Source organism: Eurytemora carolleeae, unplaced genomic scaffold, assembly GCF_000591075.1.
Source record: "Eurytemora carolleeae unplaced genomic scaffold, Eaff_2.0 scaffold494, whole genome shotgun sequence".
Taxonomy (NCBI): domain Eukaryota; kingdom Metazoa; phylum Arthropoda; class Copepoda; order Calanoida; family Temoridae; genus Eurytemora; species Eurytemora carolleeae.
The window spans coordinates 202,878-221,088 of NW_019396387.1; the positions used below are offsets into that span (position 1 = coordinate 202,878).

Genomic DNA, 18,211 nt, shown 5'->3' on the forward strand with positions numbered 1-18,211 from the left:
TAGCTACCCCCCCCCCTTAAAAAAAAACTTAATACCCTAGTATAGCGTCTGTAAGGTTGGGGCATGAACACAGCATGAATCCCACTCCGCCAAGATTTTGTAAGTACATAAACCGAATTTACAACAATAATATATTAATCAAGATCCAACAGCCGAGAAGAGGCGCGATTTTTGGCGTATTCTTTTTGATAAAATAACCAGTTGACCTTGTTTGATGAGGTAGATGACCGTCTGTATTTGACCGAAGAATATTGCTCTGTGTAGAGCAGAGTATCCGGATTCTCCGTCTTTAGTGTTAATCGTACCGTCCTGGAAAAAGAACAACAATGGGGTCAAGACTCTCTTAAAGTCACTTTCTAGCTATAATTTCAAAAGTAATTTCATGAAATTGTAATAAAAGGAGATTCTCTGTTAAATGCAATATCATTCTTCACTAGCTGAAGGGCGCGATGCCCGTAAAAAATATTTTTTTTTTAAATACGATTTTAGCCTGTAGCCTAAGAAACTCCCAGGCTACCCATGAGTGTCCACAAAAAATTTCAACCCATTCGGTCCAGCCGTTTGGCCCGCTATAGGTAACATGTATACATGAATGTCTTGTTTTATTATAAAGATTAATGTGTTACCTTGAACCTAAGAAGCCATTCAAGAATTTTAATTTTCCCCAGACTTGCTGCAATATGTAACAACGATCTTCCATTCTCGTCACGGATTCTGAACATTATCAAATATATTTGAAAAATAAGATTCGTCGACTGCAATCTTTCCCTCTGAAAGCATAAGTTGAAATTTATTTGATCGTGCGAAGTCCTTTAAAACAAATAGATATTTTAGAATCGAAAGCGATCGCTTTCAGAAAGGATGGGGGTGGTGGGAGGGGGGGTGAATCATGAGTCTAAGATGAATTATAGATATCGGTTTAATACCTTGCTGGTGCATAACAATGCCTTGAGATCCAGGCAATGATTTCAATCTCTGGACAGCTGTGCGTAGCCGCGCAGACAAGTTCACCTGCGTGAGCAGCTGATCTGCATTTAGCTGTGCAGTCTGCCAGCAGCTCCAGCTGCTGATGAAGTGGTTTAGTTTTATCACCTGTCGACTGCTTCGGCATTTTTAGGCTAAGTTTTTACTTCTATGCTGATTAATGTGTCTCTTTCACTTGGCACAATGCCCTGGCTGACCCCCTGCCCCCCGACCTACGGGAAATTAGGTTTAACACTCCATAATTATTGAGCCGATGTTGGTTACAAGAAAGATGAAGAGGAAGAGGAGAAGATATAAGAGCAAACTATTATTTCACAAACTATTCTTCGAATAGCAGTCATTTTCCTTTTTTTCTGAAAAAAAAAGTTTTTAAAGATTGAAAGGCTTTCAAAATTAAAGGATAATTAATAAGCCCCCCTGCTAATTTTNCCCCCTCCTATCAATTTTGTACATGACCATTTATTTTTCAGCAAATTTATTATTATTTATTGTTTTTTTATTTAGGGTTAGGTTAGGTTAAGACAAGTTCTGGGCCGAGCGTTGCGGCTAGGACAGGCTTAGGGGCCGAGACTGCGGTTAGGAGAGGCTAGGGGGCCGAGCGCTGCGGCTAGGACAGGCTAGGGGGCCGAGCGCCGCGGCTAGGACAGGCTTAGGGGCCGGTGTCACGCGTAGAGAAAGCTTTAAAAAGACAAACCATCCAACTAAAATCAATAAATTATTTTGATGAATATTCTAAAAAAATAATTGTTAGAAATTATAAAACTTTCGTTTATTTCCCTATTTTAGACAACTGCTATACTGCACAACCCATACAGTCAGTTTAGCAATTAAAAGTAGAAAGTTATTAAAAATCCTCTTTTTATCTCCAATAAAATTTACAAATTCACCTATATGAAGAATATCAAGTTCTGTATGATTTTAGTCTAGTGTCAAATCTGGGAAACTGACGAGTGCACACTGTACAGTAGAGATTAGATTAGGGGTCCGCAATTTGCAAGTTTTCGCAGAATTCTCTTTAACCCGCTGAGATCGATGATCTGGGGATGCTTTATTTCTGCAGTGACATTTTGTCGACTTAAGAAAATATGGGACTTTTTTACCAAAGTTTTTATCTTCCTTCCCTGCGCTTTTATCCTTCTAAATTGAAACCTTGGTAACTCCTCTACTCCTTCCCTGCTTTTATCCTTCTTAATAAAAACCTTGGTAACTCCTCTACTTCTGATCCCTGCCTCAACCCTCCTTAAGCCTTGGTAACTCCTCTACTCCTTCCCTGCTTTTATTCTCCTTAAATCTTAGTAACTCCTCTACTCCTTCCCTACTTTTATCCTTCTTAAACTTTCGTAACTCCTCTACTCCTTCCCTACTTTTATCCTTCTTAAACCTCATGGTAACTCCTCTACTCCTTCCCTGCTTTTATCCTCCTTAAACCTTAGTAACTCCTCTACTCCTTCCCTACTTTAATCCTTCTTAAACCAAGGTAACTCCTCTACTCCTTCCCTACTTTTATCCTTCTTAAACCTTCGTAACTCCTCTACTCCTTCCCTACTTTTATCCTTCTAAAATCTCATGGTAACTCCTCCTCTAACTCCTTCCCTACTTTTATCCTTCTTAAACCTCATGGTAACTCCTCTACTCCTTTCCTGCTTTTATCCCTCTTAAATCTCACGGTAACTCCTCTACTCCTTCCCTACTTTTATCCTTCTTAAACCTTGGTACCTGTTCCTCTACTCCTTTCCTAACTTTTATCCTCCTTAAACCTTGGTACCTCCTCCTCTACTCCGTCCAACCTTTTATCCTTCTTAACCCTTGGTATCTCCTCCTCTTCTCCTTCCCTACTTTTATCCTTCTTAAACCTTGGTAACTCTTCCTCTACTTTTCCCTACTTTTATCCTTCTTAAACCTTGGTACCTCCTCCTCTACTCCTTCCCTACTTTTATCCTCCTTAAACCTTGGTACCTCCTCCTCTACTCCTTCCCTACTTTTATCCTCCTTAAACCTTGGTAACTCTTCCTCTACTCCTTCCAACCTTTTATCCTCCATAAACTTTGGTACCTCCTCCTCTACTCCTTCCCTACTTTTATCCTTCTTAAACCTTGGTTCCTCCTCCTCTACTCCTTCCCTGCTTTTATCCTTCTTAAGCCTTGGTAACTCTTCCTCTAATCCTTCCCTGCTTTTATCCTTCTTAAACCTTGGTACCTCCTCCTCTACTCCTTCCCTACTTTTATCCACCTTAAACCTTGGTACCTCCTCCTCTACTCCTTCCAACCTTTTATCCTGCTTAAACCTTGGTACCTCCTCCTGTACTCCTTCCCTACTTTTATCCTCCTTAAACCTTGGTAACTCTTCCTCTACTCCTTCCAACCTTTTATCCTCCTTAAACCTTGGTAACTCTTCCTCTACTCCTTCCAACTTTTATCCACCTTAAACCTTGGTACCTCCTCCTCTACTCCTTCCAACCTCCTCCTTAAACCTTGGTAACTCTTCCTCTACTCCTTCCAACCTTTTATCCTCCTTAAACCTTGGTAACTCTTCCTCTACTCCTTCCAACCTTTTACCCTCCTTAAACCTTGCTAACTCTTACTCCTTAAGCATTGGTAACTCCTCTACTCCTTCCAACCTTCTATCCTACTTAAACCTTGGTAACTTCTCTACTCCTTCCCTGCTTTTATCCTTCTTAATTGAAGTTTTGCTAACTTCTCTACTTCTTCACTGATTTTATCCTCCTTAAACCTAGGTAACTCCTTTACTCCTTCCTGCCTCAATCCTCCTTAGACCAAGGTAACTCCTCTACTCCTTCCGACCTTTTATCCTCATTAAACCTTGGTAACTCCTCTACTCAACTTCCCAGATATACAAATGATACTCCAATGCTCTTATTTTAATTCATTAATTCAATGATGACTTTTAAACACTTTTATTTACAGTCGTAATTCAAAAAACATAAAATGAAATAAATTTATTGACGATGAAAAAAATAATCTTGTTAATAACTGGTATTATTAACCTATGCCCCTCCCGCCCCCCTCCCCCCCTGCTTCCCAAATAAAATGTAGTTTGTGTATTAATCTTTGCGCTTCCACCTTTTACTTAATTCCATTGTAATGCATAAAGCTAAAAATGCATATTTTTGCAATAAATTACTTCACTGAGATTTTCACGGACCAGGAACCACAGGAATTGAGTATTTACCACAAGCTCTGATTTTCTAATCCCTATATCTTTGCAACCCAATATCGTAAACTTTATAGATATTTCAAACTATAAATTCTGTTATTTTAATTAATCTAAGTTTGAAATATCAGTTAGATGTACACTATCCATTTGCAAAATTTTTGTTTGTATGGCAAAAACTCAGTTTCTTTAATAAATAGCAAGACTATAGTAGAACTAAGACTAAGTTGAACTACTTCTTCGCAGCTTGACGCGAACAAGAAAGTGGTTCAATTAACTAAATCTTGTTATTAATTAAAAGGGAGTGACCGGCAATGTAAGGTAGTTGAACTGAGTGCAGTGTTGTGAAAAACTTCTTTCGGATTCATTTGAAACATATTAAACTTTTAAAAGATCTGTAAATCACGAGTTTGAGCGCAAATTCGACGTTCAAAACTCCTACTTTGGGGGTGGATACGTTTTCAGAATTAGTTTTTTTTTTAATTATTAAATAACGACAACGAAAAATAAAGTAAAAATTATACGGTAATCTAATTAGACGGTTAGGAACATATTTCTCAAAAGAAATTTGTCAATAAATCAATGCTAAAATCGATTATTTCGTTTTCATTATTATATTGAATTTCTTATCTTCTTTGAATTTATTCGCAGATTTCTTCAAATTCTTCAAATGTCGTTTTTTCAATAATAATTCTAGAAAATCTTCGAAAATCTTTGTGAATAATGAGAAACCAGAATAATGAGAAAATAGAAACTAATAGTTGAACAAGATTACTTATTTTCGATGATAAGATTAATTTTTATTTTCTCAACATGTTCTCAGCATGACGTCTGTAGTTTATTGTAGATCTTTTTTTACATTTTATGTCGTCGTAAATTAATAATTTCAAAAAACTACTTCTGAAAACGTATCCACCCCCAAAGTAAGAGTTTTGAACGTCGAATTTGCACTCAAACTCAGGATTTACAGATCTTTAAAAAGTGTAATATGTCTCAAATGAATCCGAAAGAAGTTTTCCACAACACTGCATACTGCATAGTCGGTCACTCCCTTTAAGTCTGCAATACAGACAATATGCATTAAAGGGGCTGTAAGCGCGACTTGATAAGACAAAGTAGTTTAAGGATACATGGTTGTGAATCAGGCATTGCCATCTTTGCACGCGGATAGTCACTTGAAATTACCCTTTCAGTCCCTTTAATGGCTTTTCCAGAAAAAATAAAAGTCCAAAATTCTGATGCGATCTAAGTCCATTGGAGGAAGAGGGACTTGAACTCCTCTGGTTCTGAGTTCATGTTTATCCTTGATATCCTGGTATGAGAAGGAAGGTTTCTATCTTTTATCACCTTCTCTCCAACCTCCATTGCTCCTCTTCTCTCAATCTAGAATATTCGACGGTTTCAATAAAATCAAATGAATTCAAATATTTTCGAAAAAGCAAAACCAAAAAGTCTTTTAACATTGTTTATAAGGAAAAGACAGTTTGTTCTGTTTTTTTATATTTTTTTATATTTTATAATATCCTCTACCTTTCTCTTTGAAAAATATGAAAATATAAAAGTCATTCGTATTTGTAATTTGGAACAATTGACTTCAAAAAAGTGCAGATATGTCACATAAATTACAAATTACAAAATCTTCATTATATACTTTTATGCTTTCATAGTTATTATTAGAATTTATTCATAATATTTATATATATATTGTGTATAGTTTAAATTTGTTTAGATATTTCGAATATATAAGTTTGCAACAGAAAAAAATCTGCAAAGAAATTGATTTTCTAAAACCAATATCTTTGCAACCCACTATCTTTTTTTAATATATGAATTCTTTTAGATCAAATAATCTAAGTTTGAAATATTAAAGGTTTACACAATCAGGTTGTGAAGATAAAGGAATTAGAAAATATGAGTTTGTGGCAAAGGCTCAATTCCATTATGCAAAAATCATGAACTGCACAATGCACAGAGAAGTATTACTTCTTAAATCAAGAAACTTAAAATGAAAATAGTTTGTACACTCCCTTGAACCTAACCTGTGAGCTATGAGTTCCTAACCAAACCCAGACTCCGGACCTCCCTGCCTCAACTACAAATGCATCTCCAGGATCAAGATCATCCTGAACCAAGTTTCCAGTTTTCACAAGAACAGTTGACAGGCTTCCATTCGTCTCAGTACACCTAAACTTATCAAGCTTCAATTTCAGTTTTGAATTAAAAAAAAAAATTCAACAAAGGATTTTCACACCAGAAACTTTTAAGAGTAGATTGGTCAGACTTATAATTTTCAAAGATATTTATTATTAGTTCTTGATGAAGAGATTAATAGTACAAAAGTTGCAAACTCAGTATCTATATACTCTTTAATGAACATTATTACATCATATTTACATGCATATGCACATTGCAGGTTCGAAGTTTTACAAAAAAAATCATCTCTCAGTTAATCTTTTTTATCTAAACAAAATATTCGACCATGTCTTTACAAGGCATACAACCATCCCTCCTATTACTGCTTGCATAAATTGTATCCATTTAATCTGTTCAGGGTAAAATTTTATTATGTTTGTTTGTTTGTATCCAATAAACGTCAAAACGACTGAACCGATTGGGCCCAAATTTTGTGTGGGACCTCGCGCGACCTCAGGGAAGGTTTAGAATTATCGAATTTTCAAAAATTTGTGTTAGAAAGCTTTTTTATTTTTGTAAATTTTGAAAATTACAGAAAAAATATTATGAAATCTGCAAACTGTTTTGTTTTTGTTTTATACTGTACAAAGAAAAGATGCACAGTTAAAGCCACAATAAAAAGTTGAAATAGAAGATGGGTGCGAAGCGCTCTAAAAGCCTATAAGTATGATAAAAGAGAATATAATTAGTAATTACCTAAAAAGCCTTGCTTCTGTTAATAACCTGCTGTGTTTTTTATCCGATGTTTTATCTGCCTCAACTACCTAAATTATAAATTCTGATACAGGGTTAAAAGACGACAGGTGTAATGCATGGAGCGGACTCGACTGCATGTGCGGACTCATCTTAAAGTTTTAACCATTTCAACACAATGTTAGACATAAATAGCAATGTTAAAACATTCTTAGTTGACATATCTAATATCTATATATAATAAATTTGGCTTGTCTGTCTTGTTTGTTTGTATCGTCAAAACGGCTGAACCGATCGGGCCCAAATGTTTTGTGGGATCTCGCGTGACCCCAGGGAAGGTTTATAAATGATGAAAATTAAAAAAAATTGTGTAGAAAAGCTTTTTATTTTTGTCAAAAATTTTAAAATCTTGAAAATCCGCAACTATTTTTTATAAAATGCGCAATTTTGTTTTTGTTTTTCAATGTTACATAAGAACATGTTAACAATTGAGATAGAAGATGGGCGCGAAGCGCCCTAAAAGCCTAGTATTTAATACGCATTTAGTATGTATTTTAAAGGGGGTAAAGGCAAAAAAAGTTATTTCCTCTTTTAATGTCGCCTTCCTTTCAAATAATCAAATCAATTAATATTTACTTGAGACATAGATAATTTTTAATGTATTTTTTTCCAATCAAAATACATTAATAATATCGAAAAAGGGTCATAACATTGCTTTTTAAGCCTAACATTGTGTTGAAATGATTAAAACTTTCGGGAGAGTCCGCCCACGCAGCAACGAGTCCGAAAACTATTTAAAACTGAAGATCTTAAGGTAAAAATGGGTCTTCAGATGTTTAATAGGTGTTTTGAGTGTTTTTTAAAAAGAAAGCAAAAAGTTCTAAATGCTACAGGAAACCATCAATTTAAGAAAAAAAGGCTGATAAAATTTCTCATAATCGTCTCTTAAGTCTCATCCATTTTTGCGAAATTTTGCAAGAATTATGCCTAATTAGCGAAACTTCAATTGAAAGTATTTAAATTATCCAATCAGATTGGACATGGTTGTATAGCGCGTATATCCTTCTCATATTCTCACGCTATATTTATTTCTGAGAACTAATAATGTACTTTACTAATTACGGAATGGTTTCATATAGTGTAATTTCCCGAATTTACGCTTTAATTACGCGAAACTAGACTTTCTTTCGTATGCATAACTAACATGTAATTTCGCGTAATGCTCCCCCGTAGGCATGAAAGAAAGTGAATTACGCGTAAGTACTCGTAATTACGCGTAACGTAATTATGCCTGGAAACCCTACCTCGTGTTTATTTTTGAGCTGAAGATAGTTTTCCCAAACAGATTTCTCTCCTTCCGTTAAACTCTCCTCATCACCATCATCCAAGGTTATGATCTATAAACACGGGAGAACAAATTTTCTTCATGTATTTGAATAATTGTGAAGGTATTTGTAGAGATGGGCATTGTTTTTATCTGTTAAAAAATTATTGAAGTTTATTTGGCTTTAATTGAAGGCTGCACAAATTCCAATTTAAAGTCTTACGTATAAATTCAATACTTTTATCAGTATTCAGTTTTCTTTTTTAGAAATGGAAAATTTTGACTTTAACAGATGATATAAAGCATGGAACAAATCAAAATCAATTGTTCGTTAACGTGCATTGATCCAGACTGCCACGAATAGAAGCATCAATTTTCAAAACCAATTCAATATAATATTTTGGAGTGCCTTCTTTTTTATTTCTTACACTATTTTGTGGCCTTAGATATAAACCGGTTGAAAACAATTTCCAATTTTATTGGCATTCGTTCTTTTTTATTCACAGTCTTCTCAAAGTCTCAGTTTTACAGTTTAAATAAATAGTTCAGGTCACCACGTAACATCTAAAAAGTTTTTCAACTAGTCCGACGTGGTAGAGGGGGGGGGGGTATTTTTGACACCAACCTCCTTAAAATCATAAAACATAATTTTTTCTCAAAAAATTTAAGCATTTTTAAGAATGTGGAATTTGCAAATATATAATATATATGTCTACTATGCAGGGTGTCTAAAATACATAAATAAATATCATAAAAAGAAGATATATTGGAACACCCTGTGTACCTGCTCTCCCATCTTGTTTTTAAGCCTGGTTGCTAGTTTAGCAGCTGCCAACCCTTCTGCTCCTGAGGAGCATCTACCCCGCCAGACAAAAATCAGCTCCCCGGAGTCAAGGACGAAGGTATCTCCGTGGTTCATACTGCTCCAGGATATCGGAACCTCACTGAGCATTGGGATATTTCCACCAGCAACCTAGAAAAATAGAAGATCTAATCCTATCTAATGTTGTAATTTCAAGTGACCCCCGTATTTTAACGATGAGCAAGTCTGATTCACAACAGTACCCATTCAACATTTATTCAATCATTAATGTTTTTCTAAATTAGAAATGTTTGATTCTTACAATATCCTCCATTGTATCCGCAGCAGTAATCCGCAAGAAACTCTAGTAAATAATCCAAAATCGAAAAGAATCAATTTTAAAATTTTAAAAACTAATTTATTTTATAATAAGACAATAAGGGCATCATGGGGAATAGAGCACTCTGTAAATGTTGGATGACTGAAATTTACGTCTGTAGTGACGTAGTCCCTATAGGACAGACAACACGCGGGAAAGGTTAACCTTCTGTAAGCAACAACTTATCTTTAACGGTTAATAACAAAATGGGAGGATAAAATCAGAGATTAGTCTAAATAAATCTAATCAAGGAAGATGCAAAAGAAACCTGCATATTTTAAAGAAGTGTACTGTAGCTTCTGGGAGGAATATAAACATTAAACTAATCCTGCGTCAGTTCACAATTCTCCCATGAACTCATGCAGTTATATAATAAAATGTCCATGGGGACTTAAAAGCTGTTAAAATCTAAGCGGAGATAATTTTTACCGGATTTCAGAAAACCTCTTTATTTCTCTAATAAGCAAAAAGATTATTGAAAACATTATCCAAAATTGGAACCCATCACTCGAGTATTAACTATAGTTTAAACCTTTCAACCTTAAAGGCATGAGAAATAATATAAAACCATAATTGTAACAATAGACTTAGTAAGCTTGACAGAAAATATAAAACCTTTATTTTTTTGCTTTAAAACTACCATTCAGTATAATACACATTAGTAGATCGTAATTCAAACATTCACCACATTCATTTCAAAAACTAAATCCTATTATCTAAACCTGGAATCTCTGTAGCCATCAGAACACATTGAAGATTTAATACTACCTTGTACATTCTTGTTAAATGAGACATATCTTGAGTTTTCTTTAATCCAGTTTCAAATCCTCCATCTCTTTTAATCAATCCGTCAGGAAACAGGGATTTAAAAGTCTAAAAACGTTAAATACTTTTGAAATGCCAATACTCCTATTCTGTCAAAAACATGTCCAAAGATTATTTTAAGAGATTGAATATTGAAGATATAGATGAGGGCTGCTACAGTCATAAGGTTGCAAAGATTTAGAGATTAGAAAATCAGAGTTTGTGACAAAGACTCAATTCTATGTAGAAAGTGGAGGATATTTTTCCAATGTATATTTTTTTTCCATATTTAGAGTTTAAACCTCTACCTCAGATTCATATCCGTCCTTCTCTCTATGCTGAACGGGAACTCCACCAAAAGCATCATCAAGTTCTACAGCTTTTATTGCAACAGTGGCTCTTTCATCAATACTGTATATTAAGATTTATATAAAACTAGGCGTTGCCTGTAAAAAAAATATTTTTTGTTTATTTGAAAAAATGCCGCTTTTTTGCCTATGTTACTTCCCTTGCATCCATGAGTTCCCTCAACAAATGTCAGATTATTCGGTCCAGCCGTTTTGCCAGCTATAGCTAACATATATACAAACAAATACATATGAGTGAAGAGAAATATTATATAGATGTGCTCTAAATGACGTTTGGGTTAGGATTAATGAGTAGATAATAGATATTCTTGAAATCAAGCAAGGTTGTACAGTCAACAAATTAGGAAAAGATAGGGTCCACCAACCCTGCCGTATCATGGAGCCGATCACATTCATTGATGTGTTCTCCAGTAGAAAATCTTGTTAACCTTGATGTTCTATCAACCCAGTAGAAAATCTCGTTTACCTTGATGTTCTACCAATCCAGTAGAAGATCTTGTTTACCAGGATGTTCTACTAATCCAGTAGTAGATCTTATTTACCTGGATGTTCTACTAATCCATTAGAAGATCTTGTTTACCTGGATGTTCTACCAATCCAGTAGAAGATCTTGTTTACCTTGATGTTCTACCAATCCAGTAGAAGATCTTGTTTACCTTGATGTTTTACCAATCCAGTAGTGGATCTTATTTACCTGGATGTTCTACCAATCCAGTAGAAGATCTCCTGACGCTTCTGCCTCCTGTTGAAGAATAGGTAGCAGTCCCCGGAGAAGAGTTGACCCATATCTTGCGGATTTACAGGTATTAACTGGAACTGCTTTATTCTCCAGCTGGCGAGCTGACCGGACCCACTGGAGTTAATAAGAATAAAATTATAAGTTTTTTTCCGATAAGTTATGTTTTCAATATAATTATCTATATATAAATTTGGCTTGTCTGTCTGTTTGTTTGTTTGTTTGTTTGTATCCAATAAACGTCAAAACGGCTGAACCGATCGGGCCCAAATTTTTTGTGGGACATCTAGGGACCCCAGGGAAGGTTTATGAAAAATCAAAATTTCAAATATTTGTCTCCATCAAAATTCAATCGTCATTAAATTTTTAAAAATTTTGAAAATCCGCGAAATTTTTTGTGAAAATCCGCGAATTATTTTTGTTTTGTTTTACGATGTACACAAAGAGAACATGTTCACAATTAATTTAGAAGATGGGCGCGAAGCGCCCTAAAAGCCTAGAAAGAAGGGCGCGAAGCGCCTTGAATTTCTAGTAATATAAAAAGAAAAACCCAGCCAACATAAAAAATAACCAAATAAAAGAATTTTAATCCTAAAAGCTTGACGCAGACAGATCAAATAAAACTAATAATAAAAATAATCTTGTATGGTCGGTTTCTTTAAAGGAAGTAAGAGATAGCCGATAAGAAGGAGTTGTTTGATTAATTGTTTTGATAAATAGGTTTGGTTGTAAATTTTCGCATAATTTAATAAAACTAAAAGTCAAATAATTGAGTTTTTTTCATAAACTCAAATTTTCGAGTTTTTTTTAATCTTTGCAACTTGATGGTGCAAACCTTTGATATTTAAAACTTAAATTGTTTAATTAATCTAACAGAAATTAAAAGATCTGCGACATATCAGGTTGCAAAGATATATATTGGAATTAGAAAATCAGAGTTTTTGCAAAACACTCAATTCCTTATTTTTTTATTATTATTTTGAATTTGATTATAAATATATGATCTCTTATTCTTAAATGAACAAGCAAACTTAAATTCAAATTGTTTTAGGACAGGGGTTTTAATTCCGGAACCGGATATTCAAGAAACTTGCTTACTGTTTCCTGCAATGATAAAACCATTTTAAATTCTAAGGAACCGAATCCTTTTCGCATCCCATATATCTTTCCAATCTTATGTTGTTAACCTTTAACATTCCAAACTATTAATTCTGCTGGATCAAAAAGATTGAGGCTGAAACTTAAAAGGTTAACTATCAGGCTACAAAGATATAGTGTTTATTAATTCAAGTTTTTGTCCAGGTACAGTTTGTTAATTGTGAACTTAACAGAGGGAGAAGGTTAAAGGAATTAGTTTTTGCCACAAACTCTGATTTTCTAAGCCTAATATCTTTACAATCCATGATCTCGTAAACCTTAGATATTTCAAACTATGAATTCTGTTAGATTAGATATTCAAAGTTTGAAATGTTAAAGGGTTAGGCCATTCGGTTGCACAGATATAGGGATTCGAAAATTTGAGTTTAAATTACTGGCATGACTTTGCAACCTCGTACCTCTTCTTTAGTTATAATTTTAAGTACATATGAGAAAAGTAAAGAAATTGAGTCTTTGCCACAAACTCAAATTTTGGAATACTTATATCTTTGCAACCTGATGGTGGAAACTTTTCATATTTTAAAATTAGATTGGATTTAACCGAACTTGTGTAGTTTGAAATTATGTCATTGGGTTGCAACATAAGAAGGGTTATTAAATCAGTGGCAAAACATATTAGAAAATTTAAAACATTTACATAGTTTTTGTTCTTCTCAATATTTCTTTAATAAGAGGAGTTATGACTGAGAACTAAATATTAAAATCTTACGCATGGAATTTTAAGTTAAGTTCTTTAAAAATACTATTCCAAAAATACAGTTCAGTTTGTGGCAAATAGATTACTAAGTACAATAGGTGGCAACAGAGAAATGGACCAATTATACAATACGTCACAAGTGTCAAATATAACATGGAAAACAAAATTGTCTCACATTAGTTGACTTGTTTTCCAAGATTAAATAAAAAAGTGTAAAAACAGAAACTAAAGAACACATAAAATTGCAATTATTTTACTGCAAGATAAGCACTTTATTCTAAAATTACCACTATTATTGATAATTTTGTCGGGCGCAAAACTGAATTGACACTTGTGACGTCAGAATACAACTGTACTGAGAGTGTACAAATTCTATGTTGCCATCTATTGTACTATTTGGTTTGTGGTCTCATAGTCTTACCTCCACTATTGTTAGCAATTATAAATTGAAAAGACAAAAATAAATTGTCTGAACCAGATCCTAATATTATTTTTCTACAAAACTAAGTTTTCCTCTCATTAACTCTTTCTTAAGAGAGTCATCTTTAAAATTTCGGGTGATTAAAAAAATGGGGGCATGCCCAATTCACAACGCTACCCTTTAAACCGGTCTTTATCTTGATCAATATTGTTTTTCTGGCCTGCAGTAAAAGGTGTTTAATTCTAAAAATTTCCTCAATTGTTTCTGTAGCAGAAATTAGGAAGTTATTGTTAAAGAGAAATCACATTTTAAGCCTCAAAACATAGATATTTCATCCATTCTTGACCATGCAAAGTTTTTAAATTGTGAATCGAACATATCCTGCAATAGAACTGAAGGGTCACTTAATACGGCTCTATATTAACGGTTCTAAAATCCAAAACTTTATGTATGAATTATAAATACAAATGATAAATTTATGGTAAAATTCTTAAAAATTATTCTTTATGCCTGATCACGTTCTTAAATGCAGGATCCATATTTGCTCAAAAACTGTCAAAGGAATTGAGTCTTAGTCACAATCTCTGATTTTCTAGTCCCTATATCTTTGCAACCCAAAGTCTTAAACCTTAGATATTTCAAACTATGAATGTTTTTAGACAAAACATTCTAAGTTTGAAATATCAAAGGTTTACGTAATCAGGTTGCTAAGATATTGGCATTTGAAAATTTGAGTTTGTGGCAAAGACTCAATTCCTTTAAACAATGCTCCGGTGAGTCCGGGTGTAGGAGATGTAGAAAAGAAGAGGTTTTAGTTTGTATTTTTATTCTCTAGGTTGTATTCATGGATAGAGAAGGTTAAAGGTTGGAACTAGTGGTGGAGAACTGAACTCTATAACTATAGCACTGAACCCTGAGAAGAGAACCCGGTGACTAAACTAAATATTTCTGCAGAATAAACTCAGAGAACTAGACAGATATAAAACCTATAGTTCAGTTTGGGTACAAGCTGAGAAAATAAAGAATATGGTTCAAAGGGAGACTTCATTACTCATTCAGAATCTCACAAATTGGGAAAATAAAAAGAAACACATACATAGCCTGGCATCATTACGAATACACGGTATGCATGCAATTGCACATCCGTACAATTTACATGGCATTATATGCATAAGTAATGCACGGTACTAAAATTTAGATTTTGTAATTGAAATATGAGATATTGATGAAACGTTAATTTATCCCCCCCCCCCAAAGCTGTTTAATCTGTCACAAAAAAACGCCATTAATTTCATGAATCTCAATCAGAAAATTAAGGCCTCGTTTGTTAATTTGATTTTCTACATTAGAATTTTTAACCATTTTAGACGCAACCAGCTTCATTCGAGGGTGGGGCGCAGTACCCCCCCCCCTCATTAAAAAAATATCTTTAGTTTAATTCCTGAATACTTGTTTCTCTGTGAATGTTCTGATAAGACTGTATCGATCAATGTTTATAAACATAATAAAACAATTAATCTAATCCATATACGTACACCTTCAAGGTATCATGTGATTGTAAATATAATTATTCATAAATATAATTTATGACATCAATTAACTATACAAATTAAACAACCTACTTTTATTACGTTAGAATAGTATCAAAAATAAATTTATTTACGTGATTTGTTACAACTTTAGATAACAAGAATATATTGCATTGACGAAACATTATAAAAAGTCTAAAATACAGGGTTACACAAATGATAAAAACTTCAGAGACGACTCTACGGAATTTATTTGGTCTTTGTTTTTATTTATTTAACCTTTCTTATGTAAGCATGTTTTTTTTTGGTCAAATGATCAAATGACAATAAAAATTTATTAAAGGCAGAAAGCCAAATAAAACATTCTGGTCATTATTTTAAAGAGTTTCAGGTTGTTTAAAAAGTGCTTTTGTATAAACGAGGGGGGGGGGAAGGTCGCCGATAAAACATTTTGCTCTAAAATGACGTTTTAGAACCCTCAAAATTAGGCCTAATATTTTAGAATGTGTTCAGTCCCATTTCACCCGGCCATCTAAACGACGTTTTATGAGTGCTCAAAAGTGTTTCGAATTAATTGGCAAAGTGAATTATTTAATTATTTGATAAATTGGGCGATCGTCGTTGAAACTTTTAGCCCTAAAATGTCGTTTAAACCTTTTCCTATAAGGTTTTCAAAAAAAATCAAACATCCCTTTCTGTTATCTATTTCAAAAAAATCCTCAATTGTATTATTGAAATTTATTTCAATTCTGTTGTATAAACCGAATTAAAATATTTTTTTTTTGAAAATCTTTGGAAAAGAGACCGAACACATTTTAGAAATATTAGGCCTACTTTTAAAGGGTAATACGGCGTTTTAAGAAATTTTTTTCATCAACTAGCACCACAATTATGAGGTATGTGCCTACTATAGGAGCCCTTTTTAACACAAAACAACGATGTTTATTAGGCAAAAAAGCCCTGTATATCCCTCTTTTATCATAGTTCTGTATTTCAAGTCCTGAGTAGTCCACACTATCTGTGCAGACAATAATTAGTCCTCAATCCTCTATTGTTGACTTTAAAAGTCACTATAATAAAACAAAGATATCTGAAATGGATATTTCTAACATTTATTTAAAAAACGAAAGTTTTGAAATATTTGCACAAGACGGAGTTAAAATTGGTTGATATAGAAATTAACAAAGGAATTAATGATGAATATTTGTGGGTACTTCATGGGAGTATTGTAGAGCTTCATGTTGGTGGAGCAGATCAACAGGAACTGGAACAACAGGGCTTATCCACTCCTTGAGGCCGGGATCGCTGCTTTATCATGCTGGCGTTTGAGCGATTATGTTGTCTCTGGAATGCATGATGAACTGGGAACCCTTGGGTAAGCACCGCCTGCTGCTAGCTGAGTATCTGCATCATCATCATGAAGGAGTCAAGAGGCTCCCTGGTTTTACAGTAGTATATGGTTGTTTTTATTACATTGTCAATACACACTATAAAGGCTAACCTTTTTAACAAGTTTTTTTGAGCTTTTAAGGAAGTAATGCTTAACTAACAGAGTCAAGTAATCATTTATTACTTTGACTTTGCAATATGAAAATAATATGATCTTATTTCTTATTCATTTGAAAAAAAAAGCTTTTCAAGGGTCGAGGGAGTGCACTATGGAAACGCCTCACCACGGAAATGCCTCAAAAAATAGACTCATAAAACATAGCACACTGGTCAAGGGGGGGGGGGCCAAAAAGCTGAAAGTGTACAGGAGATTACCATTTCATTTCCATGGGACTCTATGAATATAATTAATAAATCATACTGTTTTAATTAGACTTAAACAACTATTAAATGACTATGAGTAAATTTTGATGTTGTGTTATATTTAATTAACAGAGTGTACTGAGTGTACTTAGAGAGAGTACACAAAAACTCCTTCACACTTTTAATGAGAAACGCACAAATAGATCATAATTTGGTTTGGAAATCAATTCTTACTCAGGCTATATAAATTAATAACTAGATTTTAGATCCTTCTTTATATTTCTTTTATATGGGACTAGGGGGGGGGGTGCACCTGCACCCTTGCACCCCCTCTGGTTACGGGCCTGCGGGAACCTGGCAGATGTAGCATGAGGTTCGGACACAGGCTGATTGACTAGGAGTTCGCTTGGTGGTCATTCTGCGAGTCAGGATCGGCTCCGGAGGTCAGTTTGGGGGGCTCATGGATGCTCAGCACCGGCCCTCCCTTGCATAACATATCAATAAAATATCAATATTAAATCAAAATTAATGGCACCCAAGAATTCCAGGGGGTTCGAGGTTTATTGCCCCCCCCCCCCCAAAATACATTTCTGTCTGTCTCTGAAAATTCATTTCTATCTTTGACATCTCCTGTCTCTGTGTACGTCTATATACGGCATCTCCTATAATTCTGAAATGTCTTTCTTGTCTTTGAATAATAAAATTTTATTACTCTATAAAACATCCCTTCAATGAAAGGTCCTATTTAGAAATTTCCAATTTACAGATATTAATTAATCATGATTAATGATTTTTAATATATGTATTTAATGCACTATATATTTCCATGAAAAGAAAAACTGTATAGAAAAAGACGAAAAAGACTGTAAAAAAGACTTTCTCTGTATTTAGTAGTATTCAATTCGTAATATTTAATATTTGATTAATTATAATAATGTTTTCCTAACATCGTTAAAATTTAAATTTACTCAAACATTGCGGACCCCTAGTTAATTAATTTCTAAAATTTTAACCAAACCCAATAGAGGAAAATTATAACCAAAAGAAAATTGCGCGGAAGCTGTGCGCTGGTTGAAATCAGAAAACTGCAACAATAATCTTTACAATTTACCGAAAGGGTTTCTAGGAATTTATCCAATCTTTTTTTGTCAAAAAGTATAGTTTCATAAATTTTTAGTCATTTATTTCGTCGTAGAATAT

The 18,211-nt window shown here is 33.9% G+C and overlaps 2 protein-coding genes across 3 annotated transcripts in view; both read right to left on the reverse strand.

Annotated features, from left to right (window-relative positions):
* LOC111702226 (inhibitor of Bruton tyrosine kinase) overlaps positions 1 to 1,337 on the reverse strand; it is a 14,104-nt gene extending 12,767 nt beyond the window's left edge. Inside the window, exons 1-3 of the mRNA XM_023473844.1 lie at positions 927 to 1,337; positions 627 to 714; positions 207 to 309 (exon numbers count right to left, since the gene is read on the reverse strand). Of these exons, the coding sequence (XP_023329612.1) occupies positions 207 to 309; positions 627 to 714; positions 927 to 1,111 (376 nt within the window). The 5' untranslated portion in view covers positions 1,112 to 1,337. The remainder of the gene's footprint in view (positions 1 to 206; positions 310 to 626; positions 715 to 926) is intronic.
* A 3,968-nt stretch (positions 1,338 to 5,305) lies between these two features.
* On the reverse strand, positions 5,306 to 15,213 carry LOC111702251 (advillin). 2 transcript variants are annotated; one of them, XM_023473880.1, is made up of 11 exons: positions 15,180 to 15,213; positions 14,487 to 14,643; positions 14,241 to 14,282; positions 11,413 to 11,571; positions 10,659 to 10,761; positions 10,315 to 10,419; positions 9,150 to 9,338; positions 8,346 to 8,438; positions 7,045 to 7,112; positions 6,195 to 6,339; positions 5,306 to 5,538 (listed from the first exon to the last, which is right to left on the reverse strand). In XM_023473880.1, the coding sequence occupies exons 3-11, from the start codon at positions 14,267 to 14,269 to the stop codon at positions 5,401 to 5,403; spliced, it is 1,029 nt and encodes a 342-aa protein (XP_023329648.1). In that variant the 5' UTR covers positions 14,270 to 14,282; positions 14,487 to 14,643; positions 15,180 to 15,213; the 3' UTR covers positions 5,306 to 5,400. The 2 variants fall into 2 exon arrangements, with proteins under 2 accessions (XP_023329648.1, XP_023329649.1); XM_023473881.1 differs by lacking the exon at positions 15,180 to 15,213 and having other exon boundaries at positions 14,241 to 14,290; positions 14,488 to 15,164.
* Positions 15,214 to 18,211: the final 2,998 nt, after the last annotated feature.